This window comes from Marmota marmota, unplaced genomic scaffold, assembly GCF_001458135.2.
Source record: "Marmota marmota marmota unplaced genomic scaffold, marMar, whole genome shotgun sequence".
Lineage (NCBI taxonomy): Eukaryota > Metazoa > Chordata > Mammalia > Rodentia > Sciuridae > Marmota > Marmota marmota.
The window spans coordinates 8,954,176-8,971,655 of NW_026000240.1; the positions used below are offsets into that span (position 1 = coordinate 8,954,176).

At 48.8% G+C, this 17,480-nt stretch overlaps 1 protein-coding gene across 1 annotated transcript in view; it reads right to left on the bottom strand.

Moving 5' to 3' along the window:
* Clrn1 (clarin 1) overlaps positions 1 to 16,205 on the bottom strand; it is a 34,499-nt gene extending 18,294 nt beyond the window's left edge. Inside the window, exon 1 of the mRNA XM_015487291.2 lies at positions 15,524 to 16,205. Within this exon, the coding sequence (XP_015342777.1) occupies positions 15,524 to 15,776 (253 nt within the window). The 5' untranslated portion in view covers positions 15,777 to 16,205. The remainder of the gene's footprint in view (positions 1 to 15,523) is intronic.
* Positions 16,206 to 17,480: the final 1,275 nt, after the last annotated feature.

Sequence of the window (17,480 nt, forward strand, 5' to 3'; positions counted from 1 at the left end):
GAGGCACAGGAGGATCCCAGTTGTCCCACCTGACTCTCGGCTCTCGGCACTTGGCAGGTTGCTACAAATGGTGGCCTTCTAGTGGCTGAGTCGTTTATCTCACTACAGCTTTAATTTGCATTTCCCAAATGACGAATGAAGCTGAGCCTCTTTTGTGGGCTTATTTGAGTTACGTATACATGTCTGGTGCTGTGTCTGGTCATATCTTTTGTGTGATTTTCATTGGATTGTTCATTATTACTGAGTTCTGAGAAGTCTTTATGCATGCCGGGTACAAGCCCTTGATCAGATAGGAAATTCACAAATATTTTCTCCAAGTCGGTCTTTTCATTTCCTTATCAGTGTCTTTTGAAGAACAGTTCTCATTTTTATGAAGTCCAATTTATCAATTTTTGCCTTTTGTGTATCATGCTTTAGATGTCAAATCTAAGCTGTCTTTGACTAATGCAAGGTCACAGATATTTTCTGCTGTGTTTTTCTTCCTGAACTTTTTAGTTCTGGGTTTATGTGTGAATCTGAGTTATTTTTTGTGTGGAGTACTATTTGAGGTCGAGTTTAATTTTTTTTTTTTTTGCATATGGATATCTAATTGTTCCAGAATTTGGAAAATGACCTAGCAATCCCATTCCTAGGTATTTACCTAAGAGAATTGAAAAAACATATGTCCAAACAAAAATCTGCATGCAAAAATTTACAACAGCTTTATTCATATTCATTGAAAATTAGAAACAGTTTAATACCCATCGACAGATGAATGGGTTAAAAAGGTGTGGTGGGTCCACAGGATCAACTGCCACTCAGCAATAAAAAGTAGCACCTCTGCAACCCTGGAGATAGATCTGGAAAGCATTAAGCTGACTTCAAGAAATGGGATTCAAAAGACTGGGTATTCTGAGGTCCCATTCACATGACATTCTGCAAAAAGCAACATGATAAGGACAGGAAAGTGGTCAGTGGTGGCCTGGTCTGGGATTGGGGGAGGAGACTGACCACCAAGGGGCATCTGGGCACTTCTCAGGGTGTTGGAAATGGACTATCTTGACTGTGACACTCAATGCATTAGTCAAAATGTTTAGACCTGAATGTTTTAAATGGTGGATTTTATTGTATATAAGTCATCCCTTAGCAACCCTGACTAAAACCAGAGTGGGGTGGGAGGAACAAGCTGGAGTGAGCAGGAGCACCCAGGAAAGCTTCCGTATGGCCTGGAGCAGAAAGGAGGAAGGAAAAGGAGAGGTGCACTGTGGCTGGCCGGAGCCCAGTGCCCAGGTCCCGGTCCCCACGCTGACCCAAAGGGAAAGGTTCTGTCTCCCTTTCTGTGAGATGAGGGGATGCCCCTGGGCACCTGGGAGGACCAGGCACTTGAAATTCCACCGGGGCATTTGCATTGCCAATTCTTTTCCAACCGTGGTCTCCTGAAGCCTTGACTCCCTTATCTGGAAACTTGGACTTGGGTGACCGTGTGAGAGTCCCTGGCTGTAGTGGTGCTCTGCAGAGTGCCATCGTGATGGTCCCTCTGCACGGCCAATTCCACCACCTCCATGAAGGTGTCGCCCAGGGGTCCTCTGCTCTCTCTGCCGTGTCACCGCCCCCATCAGTCCCCTAGCACACAAGCACGCTGTCTTTGTCATGAGAACAATTATCCTCAAGTCTTCCTCTAGCTGCTGCCCCATCCCTTCCCCTGCAGCAGGACCCTGAGGAGCTGCCCGCACTGTCCCCGTCCCCTTCCTGTTTGCCCTGGGATGCTGCCTCTCCCAAGGCACTGGAGAGCTCCAAGCTGCCACCCCCGGGGCTCTTTATGGTCACCTTAGCCGCCTGCACCCTCCCCCCTCCTGTTTTCACTCCTGCCTCTCTGGCTGCCCCCATCTCCTGGTCTTCTGGGGGTGTCCCCTCTCTCCTCCTTTCTCTCTTCACTTGCTCCCCAGCACTCTGGACAGGTTCTGGCCTCTGGTGGAGAGCTCCGTGGACAGCTCCAGCCTGCCTGAGTTCCGCTCCCGCTTGCCCTCCAGCTACCTAGTGGGCACCTTCCCTGGCGTGTGGAACAGACATTCCGAGCCTCCAGGAGGCACCTTCCTTTCCTCTCTCTCGCTTGCCCCTTTAGCCTTCTTCATTTCAGCGGCTGCGTGGTCTGTCCCTCCTGGGCATCCATCACCCTGGCCTCCTGCCCACCAGGAAGACCTAGAGGCATTGCTCTCAGGACCAGCCACCCTCTCTGCACTGCTCCCCATGGCCCAAACCCCGCCAGCTCACACTGGGTGTCTGCAGGGCCTCCTGGCTGTCCTCCTTGCCTCCACCCTAGTGTCCTACCATCTACTGTCAACCCAGCAGCCAGGGGGACCTTTGAGAACCAAGCTGCCTTCTGCCGGTCCTCTGCTAGGACTCCTGGTGTGCCTTCGCCTCACCCAGAATCAGCAAGGCCCCCGAGGCCTTGTGGTCAGACTCCTTGCCAGACCTTGGACCCATCCTCGAGGCTGGCTTCTGTCTGTTTGCTGTTTTCATAAGCTCCAGGGGTCCACTGTGCTTGCTGCTCCCTGTGCCTCAGGGATGGCGTCTGATGGCTTGGCAGGTCTGGGGGTTCTTGATAGAAGCCGACATGCCAAGCTGAAGGGGGTTGGAGCTGCACTGGTGAGAGGACGATGTGAAAGAAGGGACAGGTGGATGGTTAGAGGCCCAGGGCCAGGAACAGGGGGCCAGCAGTGTCCGAGGCCTGTCTCTGGCTAAGGACCAGACCGTGCCCTTAGGTGGAGCAGCCACAGTTGAGCTGGGTATGAGCACCTTCTGGGGACAGTGTGGCACGTGGGGTGGAAGGAGACTGGGAAGAAGCCAGGGCAATGGAGACACATGGAGTGGTGGCTAGGGGGCCAGGACCCGTGTGGCATTCTTTTTCTTTTGGTTTTACAGCTGAAAGATGAGTGGCAACTGGAGTGGAATTTCAAATCCTTCCATAAAAAGGGAAAAGCCTAATCCAGCCCATTTGGAGGAAAGTGACCGCTGCTTAGACCAGGGTCACAGTTTGGGGTTTAGGAAAAGGGTTTATCTTAAACCTGAGCATGGCTGCCCCTTTTTGCTAGCAGGGTGGGGGGACGGGACAAAGACGGTCTTGTTCCTCACCCCGTTTCTGTTACTTTGTTTACTGGGGTACTATTTATTTATTTATTTATTTTGATGAAGAACATTATAGCAATGAAATTAAAACTGAGACAAGTCGCTCCTCCTAAGCCCATCGACACGGAGAGCAAGATTCCCTTCAGTCCTGCTCCCTTCCCACCTCTGCCTGTCATGCTGTACATTCTGCATTCCCGGGGCCACCGTGCAGTCCTGAGGCTCTTTCCTGCCCGTGGAGGAGAGCGCTTCCTAGGTGCTCATGTCGTGTTCCTCCCTATCCTTTGCATAACTATATGGGGCACTCCTCACACTGAGTCACCTGAGTCACCGCGTGGCCTAGTAGGTCACCTTCCATCATCTCCGGACGGCGGCTCGGGCCTCAGTGAGCATCCCCGTGCACTCCTTTTTCTTTCTCACTCTGGGGAGGCTGGTAGGTGGGAATAAGCTTTTGGGGTGAATTCCCAGGGGAGGGATTGTGTGGGTGGGTTAGGTACAGGGACAAGGTGCCCACCCAGGAGTGACGTTTGGTGACACAGGTGTTACTTGTTCTTCCCTTGCTGGTTCAGAGCTCCATTCCCTCCCCTCAAGCCTGCAAGCAGAGAAGTCCACAGGGAACAGCTAGAGGAACCTAGGGCCCCTCTCCTCACGGCAGGACTGAGGCACAGGACAGGACGGAACAGGAAGCCTCCGTCAGGGACTCCTCAGCCCACGGGAGCTAGGGAGCCTCGTCTGACCCCGACCCTGAGTCATTCAAGCCGTCAGTGTGACTTGAGGTGGAGCCGGCTCTCCTGTGGCCACCTGGTGGGGGCTGCACCTGGGCTCTGTTGCTGGCCTCTCACAGACTGTCCTGCCCAAGTGCTGACCCCTCAGGCCTCTGATCCATGTCCTCTTTTTGTAAAGCCCTTTCCGGTCAGTGCCTTTTGTGTCCCCAACAGATTCCAGAATCCCCAACTCCTAAGCACCCCTCAGTCCCTTCACGTCTCCCCTCATCTTAGCACCTGGCTCACCAAGGGCTCCTACAGCTCTGTGAACTAAACTCTCACTGGACAGAGAATGTGGTGCGATCAGGAGAGTCCCTCCGCTTCTCCAGTCCCTTGGCCATTCACCCGTCCCTTCGTCCCTTCTCCGTGGGCCATGCCCAACTTCCCCTTTCTTAGTGAAAGGGACACTTTCTCTCCGGTCCAAGGCCTGACCTCCCAAGGGATACACTCAGACCCTGCCCTCTCCGCCTCTGCTGTGCCCCTCTACTCCATCCCACCTCTCTCCCCTCCAGCTCCACTTTCCATGCAGAAGCATGCTGGGAGCTTCCACTGTGCATGTGCACACAGACACACACACACACACACACACGGACTTACACAGACACAGACAGACACACACACAGAGACACACACGGACATACACAGACACACAGACACACACTTACAGACACACACATACACAGACACAGACACACATACATAGACACACACAGACACACATACATAGACACACACAGACACATACACACGGACACACACACAGAGACACATACACAGAGACACACACACAGACACACATACACAGACACACATACCCACGGACATACACAGAGACACAGATACAGACACACAGACACAGACATACAGAGACACACACACAGACACACGGACACACACGGACACACACACAGACACACACATAAAGACACACAGACACACGGACACACACATAAAGACACACACAGGCACACACAGACACACACACAGACACACACACAGATGTGCGTGTGCACACACACACACACACACACACTCCAGCCTGGACTGGGGGATCCATGAGGGTCTCCTGACCTCAGTCTTCCCCTTTACTCCCCCACCCTTACCTCTGGGTGCAAATAACTGGGGTCGCCCATGTCAAATCTGCGCTGCTTTCTAGAGATCATGAAGGACTATAGGAGGAAAGTGAGGTCTTGGTTTAGCTGAGTGTGGGGAGCCATTCTCACACGTGATTGGGCACCTCCCTGATTGGGTGTGAGGCGTTCTGGCCAAACTGTGTCGGAGCTATCCCCACCCTCTCCAGGTGCGAGAGCCTGTCCGTGTGGAGGTGTGACTGACCATTGACCCTGAGACCAATCACTGACCCTGACCTTGGAATACTGCCCCCCTCGACCTTCATTGGATGGAATTTCCCCCTGAATTTCTTGTTTCCCAATAAAAGGCCACTCCCTGGCATGCGCTCTCTCTCTCTCTCTCTCTCTCTCTCTCTCTCTCTCTCTCTCCTGCTAGTCCTGAGTAAGCCTTGCTGCCCCACCGGGTGGTTCGAGGTGAGAGCTAGAGGGAGGGCCGTCTCGGACCTGGTCAAAGAAAAAGGTAATTGAGTCTTGTGTGTTTATTTTGATCTCACTAGTTAACTTCTGTGCTACGAACCTCTTGTATGAAACCAGCGTGCTGGTCGCGCGGTGGAGCTGAGGCTAGTCTGCTCCCTATTGCTGCCTTTGGTCCACGTTTCAGCTGATGTCTCTAAACTTATGGCTTCTTTATTTATTTACTTTTTCTACCCACTGGGTTCTTCCGTCCTATTTTATCGGGACACCTTGTTAGCCTTTTATCTATTCTTGACTCTGGTCTGGCAGGCCTGTCTCTTACCCTATGAGTCTTAACCAGGGAGCTGGTGAATTCAATTCAAGCCAACACTTGACCCCATTTACCAGGATTAATGGGTGAGTGAAATATATCATATCTCCAAAGCCAATAGGGTGGAGTTGCTGGGAGGAAGGAAATACACAGCCAGGCGCTGGCTGCCCGCGCCAGGGCAGAGCATGGTGCCGCAGCTACCATGCCCTTGCGCACCTTGTCCCCCACCAGCAAATTCGGGTGGCAGAAGGTCTGAGCGCCCAGCACAGAGGGTGGAACAGTGGTGAGCAGAGACGGGCTGGGTGCAGGGAGAATGGACAACAGGTGCGTCAGACAGGAGGAGCACGGCCTGGCGTCCAGCTGCCACGGGGGACCACAGTTAGCAACAGTAGATCCTCTATTCAGAATGCCCAGAGGAAAGGGTCTGAGTGTTTTGCCTCAAAGAAATAACAAATGTCTGAGGTGATCCATATGCTAATGACCCTGATTTGATCATTATACACAATGTACTGAAATATCACATCGTGCCCTAAAAATATGTATGATTATTATGTGTTAATTCAAAATAAAACCAAGAAGGAGAAATGTCTCAGGACTTAGGAGAAATACAAATGAGATCATTTATTGGAAGCGCTTTTTAAAATGGAAGTAATTGCCTAAATATTTTTTAACCTGATGAGAACAGCAGGAGGGCTGTGCTCTGAGAAGAGGGGGAATGTGGGAATCAGTGCCTCCAGAACATCTGCATTCTCAAGCCTCAGGATCCACCGGCGTGAGTGACAGCTATGGGCCCACAGGTGGTGAGGTAGTGTCTGTCATCCGGACCAAACAGCCCAGCAGGAGTCCTGGGTTGCGTGGAGCTCTGGCAAACTTTCTGTCTTGAAGCTCAGACTTACTATTTTTCCCAACCAGGTTGGTGACTATTGCTATAAATAATCCTGGAACGTTGGATTTATAGCTAAATGCTTCCTTCATACCTGTTGCACACTTTCCTCACTGTCTGATATAGGGTTCCCACTCTCATTTCTATTTTCCTTGTGCAATTTCTGGGACAATTCTCTGTGACAGATTGTCTAAAATGATCTTTGGGGATAATAAATCTCTAAAGGTGGCCACTGCCCTTCCATGAGACATGGGCAGAGGAGGTCAAAGGTTAACTTTATTCCTGATAAAGTGAGTAGAGAACATGGCTTAGCTCTTCCACCAAGCTCACCTCCTAACTGGGCAGTTTCATGCATGCCGACAGGCAGGGCTGGGCAGCTGGCCTCCCTGTCAAGGACGAGTGGAGCTGTCAGGGTTGACCCCGTGAGGCCGACCAGCTGGTGGGCAGGCTCCCTAACTGGTTGGGCAGGTAAAGAGGCTTCTGGGAGGAGGGCCGGACGCCCAGCTTCCCGCAGCAGATGCATCCCGGCCTCCTCGTTCCCTCCAAGGTCAGGTGAGTGTGGACCAAGAAAAGGCCCTCCCAGAATTTGGCAGCTACAGGAACAGAAGCCAGGATCCCAGCCTGGGCTTGAAGGGAGACCTCCCGACTGTGGGAGCCAGGTATATCCTGCTGCTCACCCCCACCCTCCTTCTGGGGGGGTTCCCTTATCCCTGAGGGTGTGGGCTGCGGTCCCCTAGATGGCATCAGTCTTTGCCACCCTCCCCTCAGTCACCTTGGCTGTGCCTTAGAATCACCTGGGGGGTGTTGAGCCCTTTCCAGGCTCAGACCCAACCCAGAGGCCCAGATTCAATCAGAGCCTTGGCATCACAGTTGTGAGACTCCCCGGGTGATTCTAAATGCAGCCGGGGTCACAGCCCGCTGGTCTAATGGTCCCGGTCTCAATAACCCTTCCTGCCTGCATCTGGCCAGATGTGAAGGGCAGACAAGGCCATCTGGGAAGGCCTCAGAGCTAGGCAGCCCGGATCATGACGTCAGCAGGGCTCAGAGCTTCTTCCCGGATTAAAGCCACAGGGTCACCTCAGAGGCTCCCTTTTTCTTCTCAACTTGTCCTTCTTCACATAAAAGGGTGTATTTTAAAAAAAGTACTTGGCTCCGTGGTGCTCAGCTATTCATTTTCTTGAAAGACAGTAAGCGGGAAGATTTCTTTCTTTTTACAGAAATGCTCTTGATCTGACTTTCCCCTCAGCCCACTGTAGCCAGTCATTACAGAAGTCCAGTGACAGACGTCCCCTGACGTCAGCTTGATGCATCCATCTTCCTAATGTCACCCTGGTCATGCACCTGTTCTCAAGCCTGGCTTCCAATGGCTATGTGGTCAGTGCACCCCAGCATTTAATGGGAGGGAAACTGGGGTGTGATGGAGCCATTTGCAGCGCAGAGTTCCCAGCACCTCACCTGACTTGCTCTGGGCAGAATTGGATCCCCCTCACTTGAGCCTATTTGGAGCCTCCATTGGTGAGTCTTCATCACCCATGCTGGCTCGGGACGGCAGCTGCTTTGGCACGTATGTGTCACTGATAACAGAACCCATTTAACTGCTCCTAGTCCACAGGGGCTCACGCTGAGAGGAGCAAAATATGATCTTTGCATAAATTAGTCTGCTAGATACAAGATCTGCAGCTGGCCAGGTCTCTCATACCTGTACCGAAAAGTCTCACACCAAACTGGGTCTGGGCATGCCGCTGTGTAGATACATGGGAGGTGGGCCTGTCATTGGTCCATGTATATGCATTTTGTTTTAAAAAATATGCCTGAAACTTTATAAAACCCCTAATATGGTTCAGACATAAAAATAAATTTTTTATTTCACTTTAAAAGTGAAATTTTAGTTGATTCTATCAGTACAATCAATTATCTATCCCACTGGCTCTTAATAGGACCCAGTGTTGGAAGTGAATTGGGTTGCTCAGACCTGCTTTTCACTTGATCCCTGGCTTAGCTTTGGAACTGTTCACGTCACCTCTGAGAAGCCTGCCATTGTGTCCATTGCGCTGGGGAAATCATTGCTGTAGTCACAGTTACGCACTTTGATGATATGTCATGAAGACTTTGGGTGGTAGGAATCTTCAGTCAGTGAAAAGAGGTGCCTTAAATCCAGATAATCCACATCAGGGCATTATAATCGCATACCTTAAGTTGAGATGGAAGCCTGCGACATGCTCAACCAATTACTAAGGAAGGCGGGGGCTTGACTGTTCTACCTACTGAAGGTCAGGCATTGGGGTCCAGATGCCGGGCGGTGAAGTGTAACATAAAGAGGCCATGAAGGAATTCAATTCTTAGGTCCAAACACCATCCCATGGACACAAGAGCTCTTGGGAAACACCGACAGCAATTTTAAAAAAGAGGTGAGGACCTGGGACATTGTTCCATGGTGTGCACACCTGAGGCCATGGGTTCAATCCCTGGCACCTCGAAATCAAGTAAAGAAATATGGCAAAGCCAGTGGCTAACTTACACTGTCTTCCCCTCTTTGTACACTCTGCACATTCTAAGGAGGCAAAATCTGGCACACAGTGTATCTATCATATGCACCTGAATTTGAATCCCAGTCCGCTACCCAGCGGCTCTGTGACCCTAGGAACGGTTGTGGCCTGTGTTTCCAGTTTCTATTTTTGTGCAATAGGAATTATATCCTGACACCTCCACGAATGGATGGGAGATAATATATGCACAATGCCTGGCCCCAGAGAGGCCCCCAAGAAAGAAACAGCTGAACTCGCATTGTCTTTTCTCCTGAGATGTCTGAGAGTCGCCCTTAGAAATTAGAAGAGAAAGCAGAGCAACAAACCATGAGAACAACCTGGGGTCATCCTCCCCAGGTGAAGTTCACGCAGGAGGCTCAGGTCCCACTTAGGCCATCCTCATGCTATGTGAAACATGCCACCCAGGAGGACCAGTGCCCCGTGGGACTTCAGGAAGCTGCCTTCACAGAGGTCCAGGGTGGGGTAGGGTGGTTGGCCGGCCGACAGAGTGGCGGGTGGGGAGAGGTCATGGAGGGAGCTCAGCCGCCTCCAGAGGGGAGTGAGAAGTCCCCCGTGTGCTGCTGACAGCAGGTGACTAGAGATGACAGTGACATCCTGCGTGTTCCTAAAAGCTGAAAGAAGAATCTTGGGCGTTTTCACCATAAGAAATGATCAATGTTTGGGGACATAGCTACGTGGATCCTGACCTAGGTCATACACAGTGTACACATGTATCAAAACATCACAGGGTACCCTGTACACATGCACAACTTTTAAGGTTTTGTGTATCAGTTAAAAATAAATTTAAATTTTAAGACACTTCTTTAAAGAAAAAGAAAAAGGCAGCAGGCTGTCATGGGCTCTGGGTGCAGCTGTGCATGCCAGTAGGTATGGGGGGGGGCATGGGGTCGGGAAGGGCTGGGGTGAGGCGCACCCTCCAGAGCACACACCCAAAGGGCCATTCTCAATGCTGGTGCCCTGGGGAAGGATGCTGGGGCGTTGACAGGGAAAGGGAGACAAAGGTCCCTCCTCTGGGCTGGGCAGGGAGAACCAGCTTCTCCTTCCTCAAAAGCGTTTTCCCAGTTGGAGGATCAGTTCTGGGTAGTTCCTTTTTGGGGGTAAAGAACATACTGATCATTTCTAAATTTCTTGCCATTATCAGTTTAAGGACTCAGACCTGGGGAAGAGGGACTTTCCAGTGAGGGTGAGGGGGAGTCTCCAGGAAAAGCAGACAGAGGAAAATGTGGGAGACGGGGACCAGCATCTCTGCTTCTCCTCCTCCTTCCTTCTCAGCAATGCTGCCTCAGTCTTGGGGTGTCTGTGGCTTCCCCTGCCCTCCGGAACCCACTGACCTGTCCACCCAGAATCCACCATCCACTAGCACCTTCTTTGATCTGTGATGTCCCACCCAGAAAGTAAAAGACAGTGACAGGGAAGAAAAGCAGCCTCACTCTGATAAGGAAACTTGTCTGGGCGCCGATTACCAGTAGCCATTGTATGAGTTTGAGGAGCGCGTGAAGGCCGTGAGCTCACCACCCTAATGATGGGGCTGAAATCCGTCCACGGAGGGAGACTTCAAGAGACACAGGAAGGGTCACACAGTTTTAAAGCCGGGAGGACCTTGTCTAGAACAGCCAGCCTCTCATTTTATAGATCATAGAGCATTTGAACTGGAAGAGATGTTAAGAAATCACCTAGTTTCACCTCCTTTTTATAGATGCAAGAAAAAAAAAATCAGCGAGCTGCTGAGATTGTCTAATGCCCAGAAATGGAGAGACTCACACACATCCAGTTTGCTTCACTCTGGTCACGAGGGCTAACTCCACATTTGTGAAGGGACTCTTTGTGTACCCACCATTTCAGGCCCCGGTTTGCAGAGTGCCAGGGTGAATAATACACACCCTGCCTTATTGGGGACTAGGGTCTCCTGCAGGGAATACTCATTCTCAAATACTTGCAGGTGTTCTGAAGTAATCGTGCAAATGTCAAGGTCTAGGAAGGCTAGAGGATTGTCAGGCTGAAGACGTTCAAGGTCTTTGTTTTCACACATTACTGCTCAGTATTCCATTGGGTTGCTTTTGTTTCAATAAAAAGAAAACTCTACTTGTTGGACTGTTTTCCTAGATGAAGGAGACTGGACAACAGGGCCCCTGGGCTAACAGGCTGGCGGCCCACATGGGCCAGGCTGGCAAGTAAGCCTTCCTCTTCTGCCTCAGGCAGGGCAATAGGAGAGAGGCAGAGTGTCCAAATGGTGACCAGTGGGTCACCAGGGGCAGGTTGGGTCACAAAAGGCAAGCTTACAGGGGACCACAGAGGTGAAGTACCAACTCTCAACCATGGTCACAGAGACCCTGAGTCCCCAGGATTCTGTTCCAAATACACTGGGGAAGCCACATGAGCAGTACCAAAGTGGTTTCCACATCCCCTCCAGAGTTCGGTCCTGTTCTTCCTCTGGTAACGAAACTCTGCTCTTCAAAACTGGGAAGATTTTCCAAATCTCTCTTAAGAGTCTCACAAAATTTTAATCATAAAGTCCAAATTAAAATGCTTTTCAAAGGATGACTAAATTTGCAAGCTGTGATACATGACTGGTTAAATTTTATTTTCACATTTCAAAAGCAAGAGATTCCATATGTTTTCACCAGCTCATTGAACTGTCTTGGCAATGAACAGATCCATCCGTATATCGAGGAATGATTGATACCATATGATTCTTGGGTATCGCATTTTGATGATGTTCCACCGTGTTTCAAATCACCAAAACAGAAACCCACCCACACACTCTGAGCTCCAAACTGGCAGTTTTTTTGTCTTGTTGGCTACATTTGGAGTTTAAACATCATCATTAAAATTTTACAGGTGACATATCAGGAAAAATTAAGTCCGCTGGTCATGCCGCCTTGGAAGGAAAACATTCCTTCATTATAATGAATGGAATTGTGTCCTAGGTACGAATGCTGTGACCTCTAGAAAATGAACCACTGACCCACAGTGGATGAGAATCCGCCAGAGTAAATGAGGCAGAAGCTCTCCCAGCATAGCTGCGCCCGATCGCAGGGCAGAGCCCTGTTGTAATTAAAAGAGATGGAGCGGTCAGCAGGGAGCACTAATAGGGACAAATATGACCATGTCGCCAGCCTGTTGGTCTCCTCCAATCCACATCCTCACCTTACGGCATATACTGGGTTTAAATGCGACACAAACATCACACATGAAAATCACACGCATAGGCCTGTATAGCAGAGCCAAGCCAAACCAAACCAAAATAAGATCATAAGAGCACTCAGAACATGCACATCGTCAATGGCCGATTTATTCAGAGGTCATCGCCATCTAAATCTATACTGTTCATTCAAGGGCCATGAAAATTGAAGTGTGGCTAGTGTGAATTGGGTGCGCACACCAGAAATGCACACCAGACTCAAAGATTCAGCACAAGAAAAACAAAAGAGAATAAAATATCCTGGTAGTCTTTTTTTAATAGTGATTATATGTTAAATCGGTGGCATCCTGGATATCTTGGGTTAGAGGAAACACACCACTGAGCTCACTTGAGCTCCAACTTCTTGCTGTGCCCTCACATGGCCACTAGAACGGTTCTCATTACACACGTGGCTGGAATTGACAGCTCGGGTTGTATTTCTGTGGGCCATTGCTGATCTAGCTGTAGTCTGGGAAAGCAAAGTTCAGCCATACAGCAGCAGCAGATAGAGTCATACTAACCAATGACAGTGCAAGGACAGGACCTGCCACTTAGATCAGCTGCCTTCTCCATTGCTCCTACCCCAGGCAGCTTCTACAGAAGAACTTTCTAAAGGAACAATGGGAAAAGGGGGGAGTTCTGGGAAATGTGCTGTGCCCTCTTCATCAGTTCAGTTCAAGAAGAAATGGGAAAGAGTCATTGACCTGAGCTCTCTACAGGCCCTGGACTTGCTGGAGAAAGCCATGCTGAAGGAGACAGGGTAAGGCTCTCATTCTTTATATCAGCAGGGTGGATGCTCCTGTTAGTAAGAAGCAGGGCACTCGCCTGCTTAGAAGATGGCCTGGTGAAACATTGTGGACAGAGTGACGGTATTTTATTCATTCTTTTTCTTTTTCTTTTTTTTTTTTAACCAGGAATTGAACCCAGGGTTGCTTTATTACTCTTATTAATGAGATACATCCCCAACCCATTTTATTTTTTACTCTGAAACAGCGTTTCACAAAATTGCTGAGGCTGGCCTTGAACTTGCAATCCTCCTGCCTCAGCCTCCTGAGTCCCTGGGATTACAGGCCTGGGCCACTCACTGTAGTGAGTGACAGGCATTTCAAATGGAACAATGAGAACCAGAAAGCCAATTGTAATGGGAGCATAAACTTCCAAGGGTGAAATATGCCCCAAAGGTACATTGACCAGAAAGTATTAAGAGGGATGCTTATTTAAGTGAGCATCGTGATCTTTGAAGTTCTCTGGATCAGTTTATTCTACAGTTTCCCCAATGTTATTTTTCCTTCCAGTGAACAAGATAACTTCTGTGCTTCCACAGAAAAACGTTACTTTAGTATCCTTCTCTGGGCCTCACTAAAATGAGGGACGTTTTGACAAATGTCTTACACATGGTTTATGCAGAGGACGGCACAGTTTATGGTACACAGAGAGGGTCACCACCACAATGCAGATGCACATCTCTGGAAAGGGGAGGAGGTTCAGGGTATCCTGGACACTAAGGCAATTCTGTGACAGATTGGGGGCTTTTAGTCCTCCGAAAGCAAGCAGAGGGGCACCTGGTTAGAACAGCTTCGCAAACGGATCAGCACAGGAGGGCTGGCCACTAAAGTCACCCATCTAGCCCCAAGAATGTGAGAGGATTCAAGGAGACGCAGTCTGCCAAGAACCTAATGCGCAGTAAGTGCCCAGAAAACATCTCGTTTTTGTTTTGAATCATGTTGAGTAAAGTTTATCTCTGTCTCAGCTCAGTAAGTGCAAGGGTTCCAGAACCTATCCTGTGCGCTCCCTGATGTGGGCTAAGTCATCTGGAGAAGCTGCATCACGCTTTAGCAGCCCTGACTCATGGTTAAATCATCTCACTCATCTTTTTTCCTTTTTCATTTTTAATACAGTTGCAAATCACATAACGTTCGTTCTCCCTGCCCCCTAAGGAAAGCTGGTCAACGCCTGCAGCCCCATTACCTTAGTGAACTAAAACCACTGGGAGAAAGAGTTGAGAAAGAGTCGGGGTCCACTTCCTCAAACCTAGTTCATGATGATGTCTTGAAAAGCTAGAGACGAATTCTTAGGGATTTTCTGGATATGAAAATTCATATCACTTTGTGGCCTGTGTGAGTTGAAGGTTGGTGCCCCATGACTAAAATATGAGGAATGTTACAGAAAAATAAATAGGCAGCAGTGAAATTTAATTAGACACTGCATATGTTAATAATAAATTCAATTAATTTCACCTTCTACCTATATTGCAGGAGAAAAGAAACCCAGGCAAAATAATAATTCATTTTAAATGCCTCAATTGGTAACCTCCTTTCCTGAAGAGTGATTTATGCAGTAATTTACTGACTGTCTTCCTGAGATTGTTCCAAACCAGCCCTTTTGAAATAATAATAACTTTTGAATGTGTGTTGTGAGAGATATAACAAATGACTTCTTATTAATTTTCATTTAATGAGTTGCCTATTCACATGGTAATTTTTTTTAAATTCTCTTCTTAAGATAAACAGGTTATAAATACTGTGGATAACACTTCCATTTCGCAGAAAAACACGACAGGAAAATCTGTCTCATATTTGCTACATGATTGGAAGGTCAATCAGTTGCAAATTTTCTATACTAAATAGGCATTATTTCTCTCCCAGTCATCCCAGCAGATCGCTTTGAATTTCTGTAGCCAAGTGATTTTAAATTGATTAAAGGTGAGAGCAGACAGCTAGCAGGAGCAAAGGTCTCAGCAGGGATGGGCTGAGGTCCGGGCAGGTAGGACTAGTTAAGGAGCCAGACACTGGCCCTTTTAAAGATCAAAGGCATGAAAATTATTCAAATCATTTCTTAAGGCTTTCCTATTTCCCCAAGTTCCCCTTTTTAAAAGACCCCATAATTTCCTACACAAAAAGTAATATTTAAGAATCTTAATTGCTTATACTTTCAAAAAGCTTAATTACAAAGCAATGAATTAACTACATGTTCTCATAATAAAAATAGCCAGAATGAAAAAATTAACAAAATAAACAAATTAAACAATCAAAACTAGGAAGAAGAAATTGTTCAGAGTCCTGGGTATTTCAAACCGTTCACACGGGTTTAAACAGTCCTGGAGTAGACTGGATGAGACTCCCACACCATTCCTCACCACAGTTGGAAGAGCACTCCTAAAGTTCTAAAGGATTCAGGCGCCATGCTTACTTACATGAGAAGCGAAAGGGCCTTGCTCCTAACCCACACTGCCTCACGCCCTGTCCGTGGAAAAGTCCATACTGCATCTCACCCGTGAACTTGTCCAGCTCCTGCCCAGAGGCATTGACAAGCAGAGCCCCGGTTTTGCAGAGGATGGTGGCTTTAATCCACAATGGTGTTCCCAGGGCTGTCACAACTCCGAGGGCACACACGAAACTTAACACACCAGCCGTGCAGAAAATGATTTTCTTCTGTTGGTTTGGCATGATGAGAGACGGCCTTGCAGAAGGAGCCGTTCAAAGGCAGAGCTTGGTGCGCCCGGAGAAGGGCCTGCCCCTCTGGCTGCATCTATTATAGACGATGAAGGGACAGATGCTGGCTGCAGGGCACCCCCACTGTGGACGGGGCTCCTGCCAGGTGGCACGTCAGTGGACAAAGGCTTCCTCGTCACTCATTCCTGCCTTCTCTCCCCTTCCACTGCTTCTCTCTAAATTGAAATCTCCGGACTAAAAAAATCTATAAAATAAAACTCCTTCCAGCTGCCTGCGGGTGTCTCCTCGTGTGTCACTTAGCAAGAAGGTCTAGGGTAACAGATGGAGTCCTCCCTGTAACCTGAGAGGCACCTTGTGCCTCAGCCTGCTGTCGTCTGGGTGGCTGGAGTCCCCACAGATGCTCAGCAACTCAAGATGATTGTTTGCTGCTGGGTTTTTCTGTCGGTTTTGGTTTTGGTTTTGGCGGGTGAGGGGCGGAGTGCTTTGGCAGAGGTCGGAGAGCATGTGTAAATGTGGTTCATTGATTTTTTTTTTTTTTTTAAGGATTTAATTGTAGTGGAATGAAAGCCTCACACTGCCTTGGGTCCTGCCTGGCTGCCAGACGGGTACCCCAGAGTGTGTCCCCCTCACCTCCATCTCTTCCAGATCCGTGGTTGAGAAGCCATGTATCAGTAGAGAATTTGATTCCTGTTCCTCCTGGCATGTGAATATGTGGAGACCTATGGGCAGACGCGTCTGTTTTATCACGTTCCTTCAGAGCGTTTGGCTGCTTCTGAATCATAGCAAGGGACTGTGGTTCTAGGTGCAAAGACCATGAGACTCTGTCAAGGTGAGGGCATTTTAATGGAAAGGGATTGTGGTCAGATGGAATCCACCACAAGAACTGGGGTCCCAGAGAAGGTGAGCCAAGAGACAAAGTCACAAACAGGATCATGTAGCAAAACAGGTTTGGCTGACCTGTGGCTAAGAACTAAAGCTCGGGATACAGTGACAGCTTCTTAACTCTGATGTCCCATGGAAGTCCTCTCTCTACCAACAGATACAGGTGTGCTATCAAACGCCATGTCACAACACTGAGCGCCAATGTAGGAAGTTCACTTTTAGTACGAACGCAGTGTGCCTGGCTCTTTGCTAAGTGTTTCACCTAAATTATGTGAATTAATTTTCACAATGATCACATAAAATGAAGGAGATGATGACGATATCCCCATTTTATAGGTAAGGCAACTGAGGCCAGAGAGATCAGCTTGTGGAAGAGGGTAGTGGAGTTGGGGCTCAAATCCAGTTCTTGAAACTCTGGGTTTCAGGGTTGTCCTAAGCAAAGCCCCCAATCTTGCAGAGATGTCAAGCTCTTTGTTTGGAGTTGAGTCGGCTGGGCGTAACCAGGGCAGAGTAGCCCGTTATGCATCTGGTTCCTGAAGAACACAGATGTCTGCAGGCAGAACTTTTGAGGTTGTCCCAGAGCACTTATTAATTCTAGTATCTATTCTCTTGATTCCCCTTTAAGCATGCCAGCTTAGAAGAAATTAATAAATGAAGATTTATGTCACCATTGTCGGGCATAAATGAGTGTCTACATTAAGCACACCCAGAAGGGAACTTTGGGATGTGCTCTCAGAGAACAGGTGAAGTCAGCTGGGCTACCCCCATCTTATTGATTCCTGGAGGCTGACGCTAACTGTAGACCTGAGTGCCTTC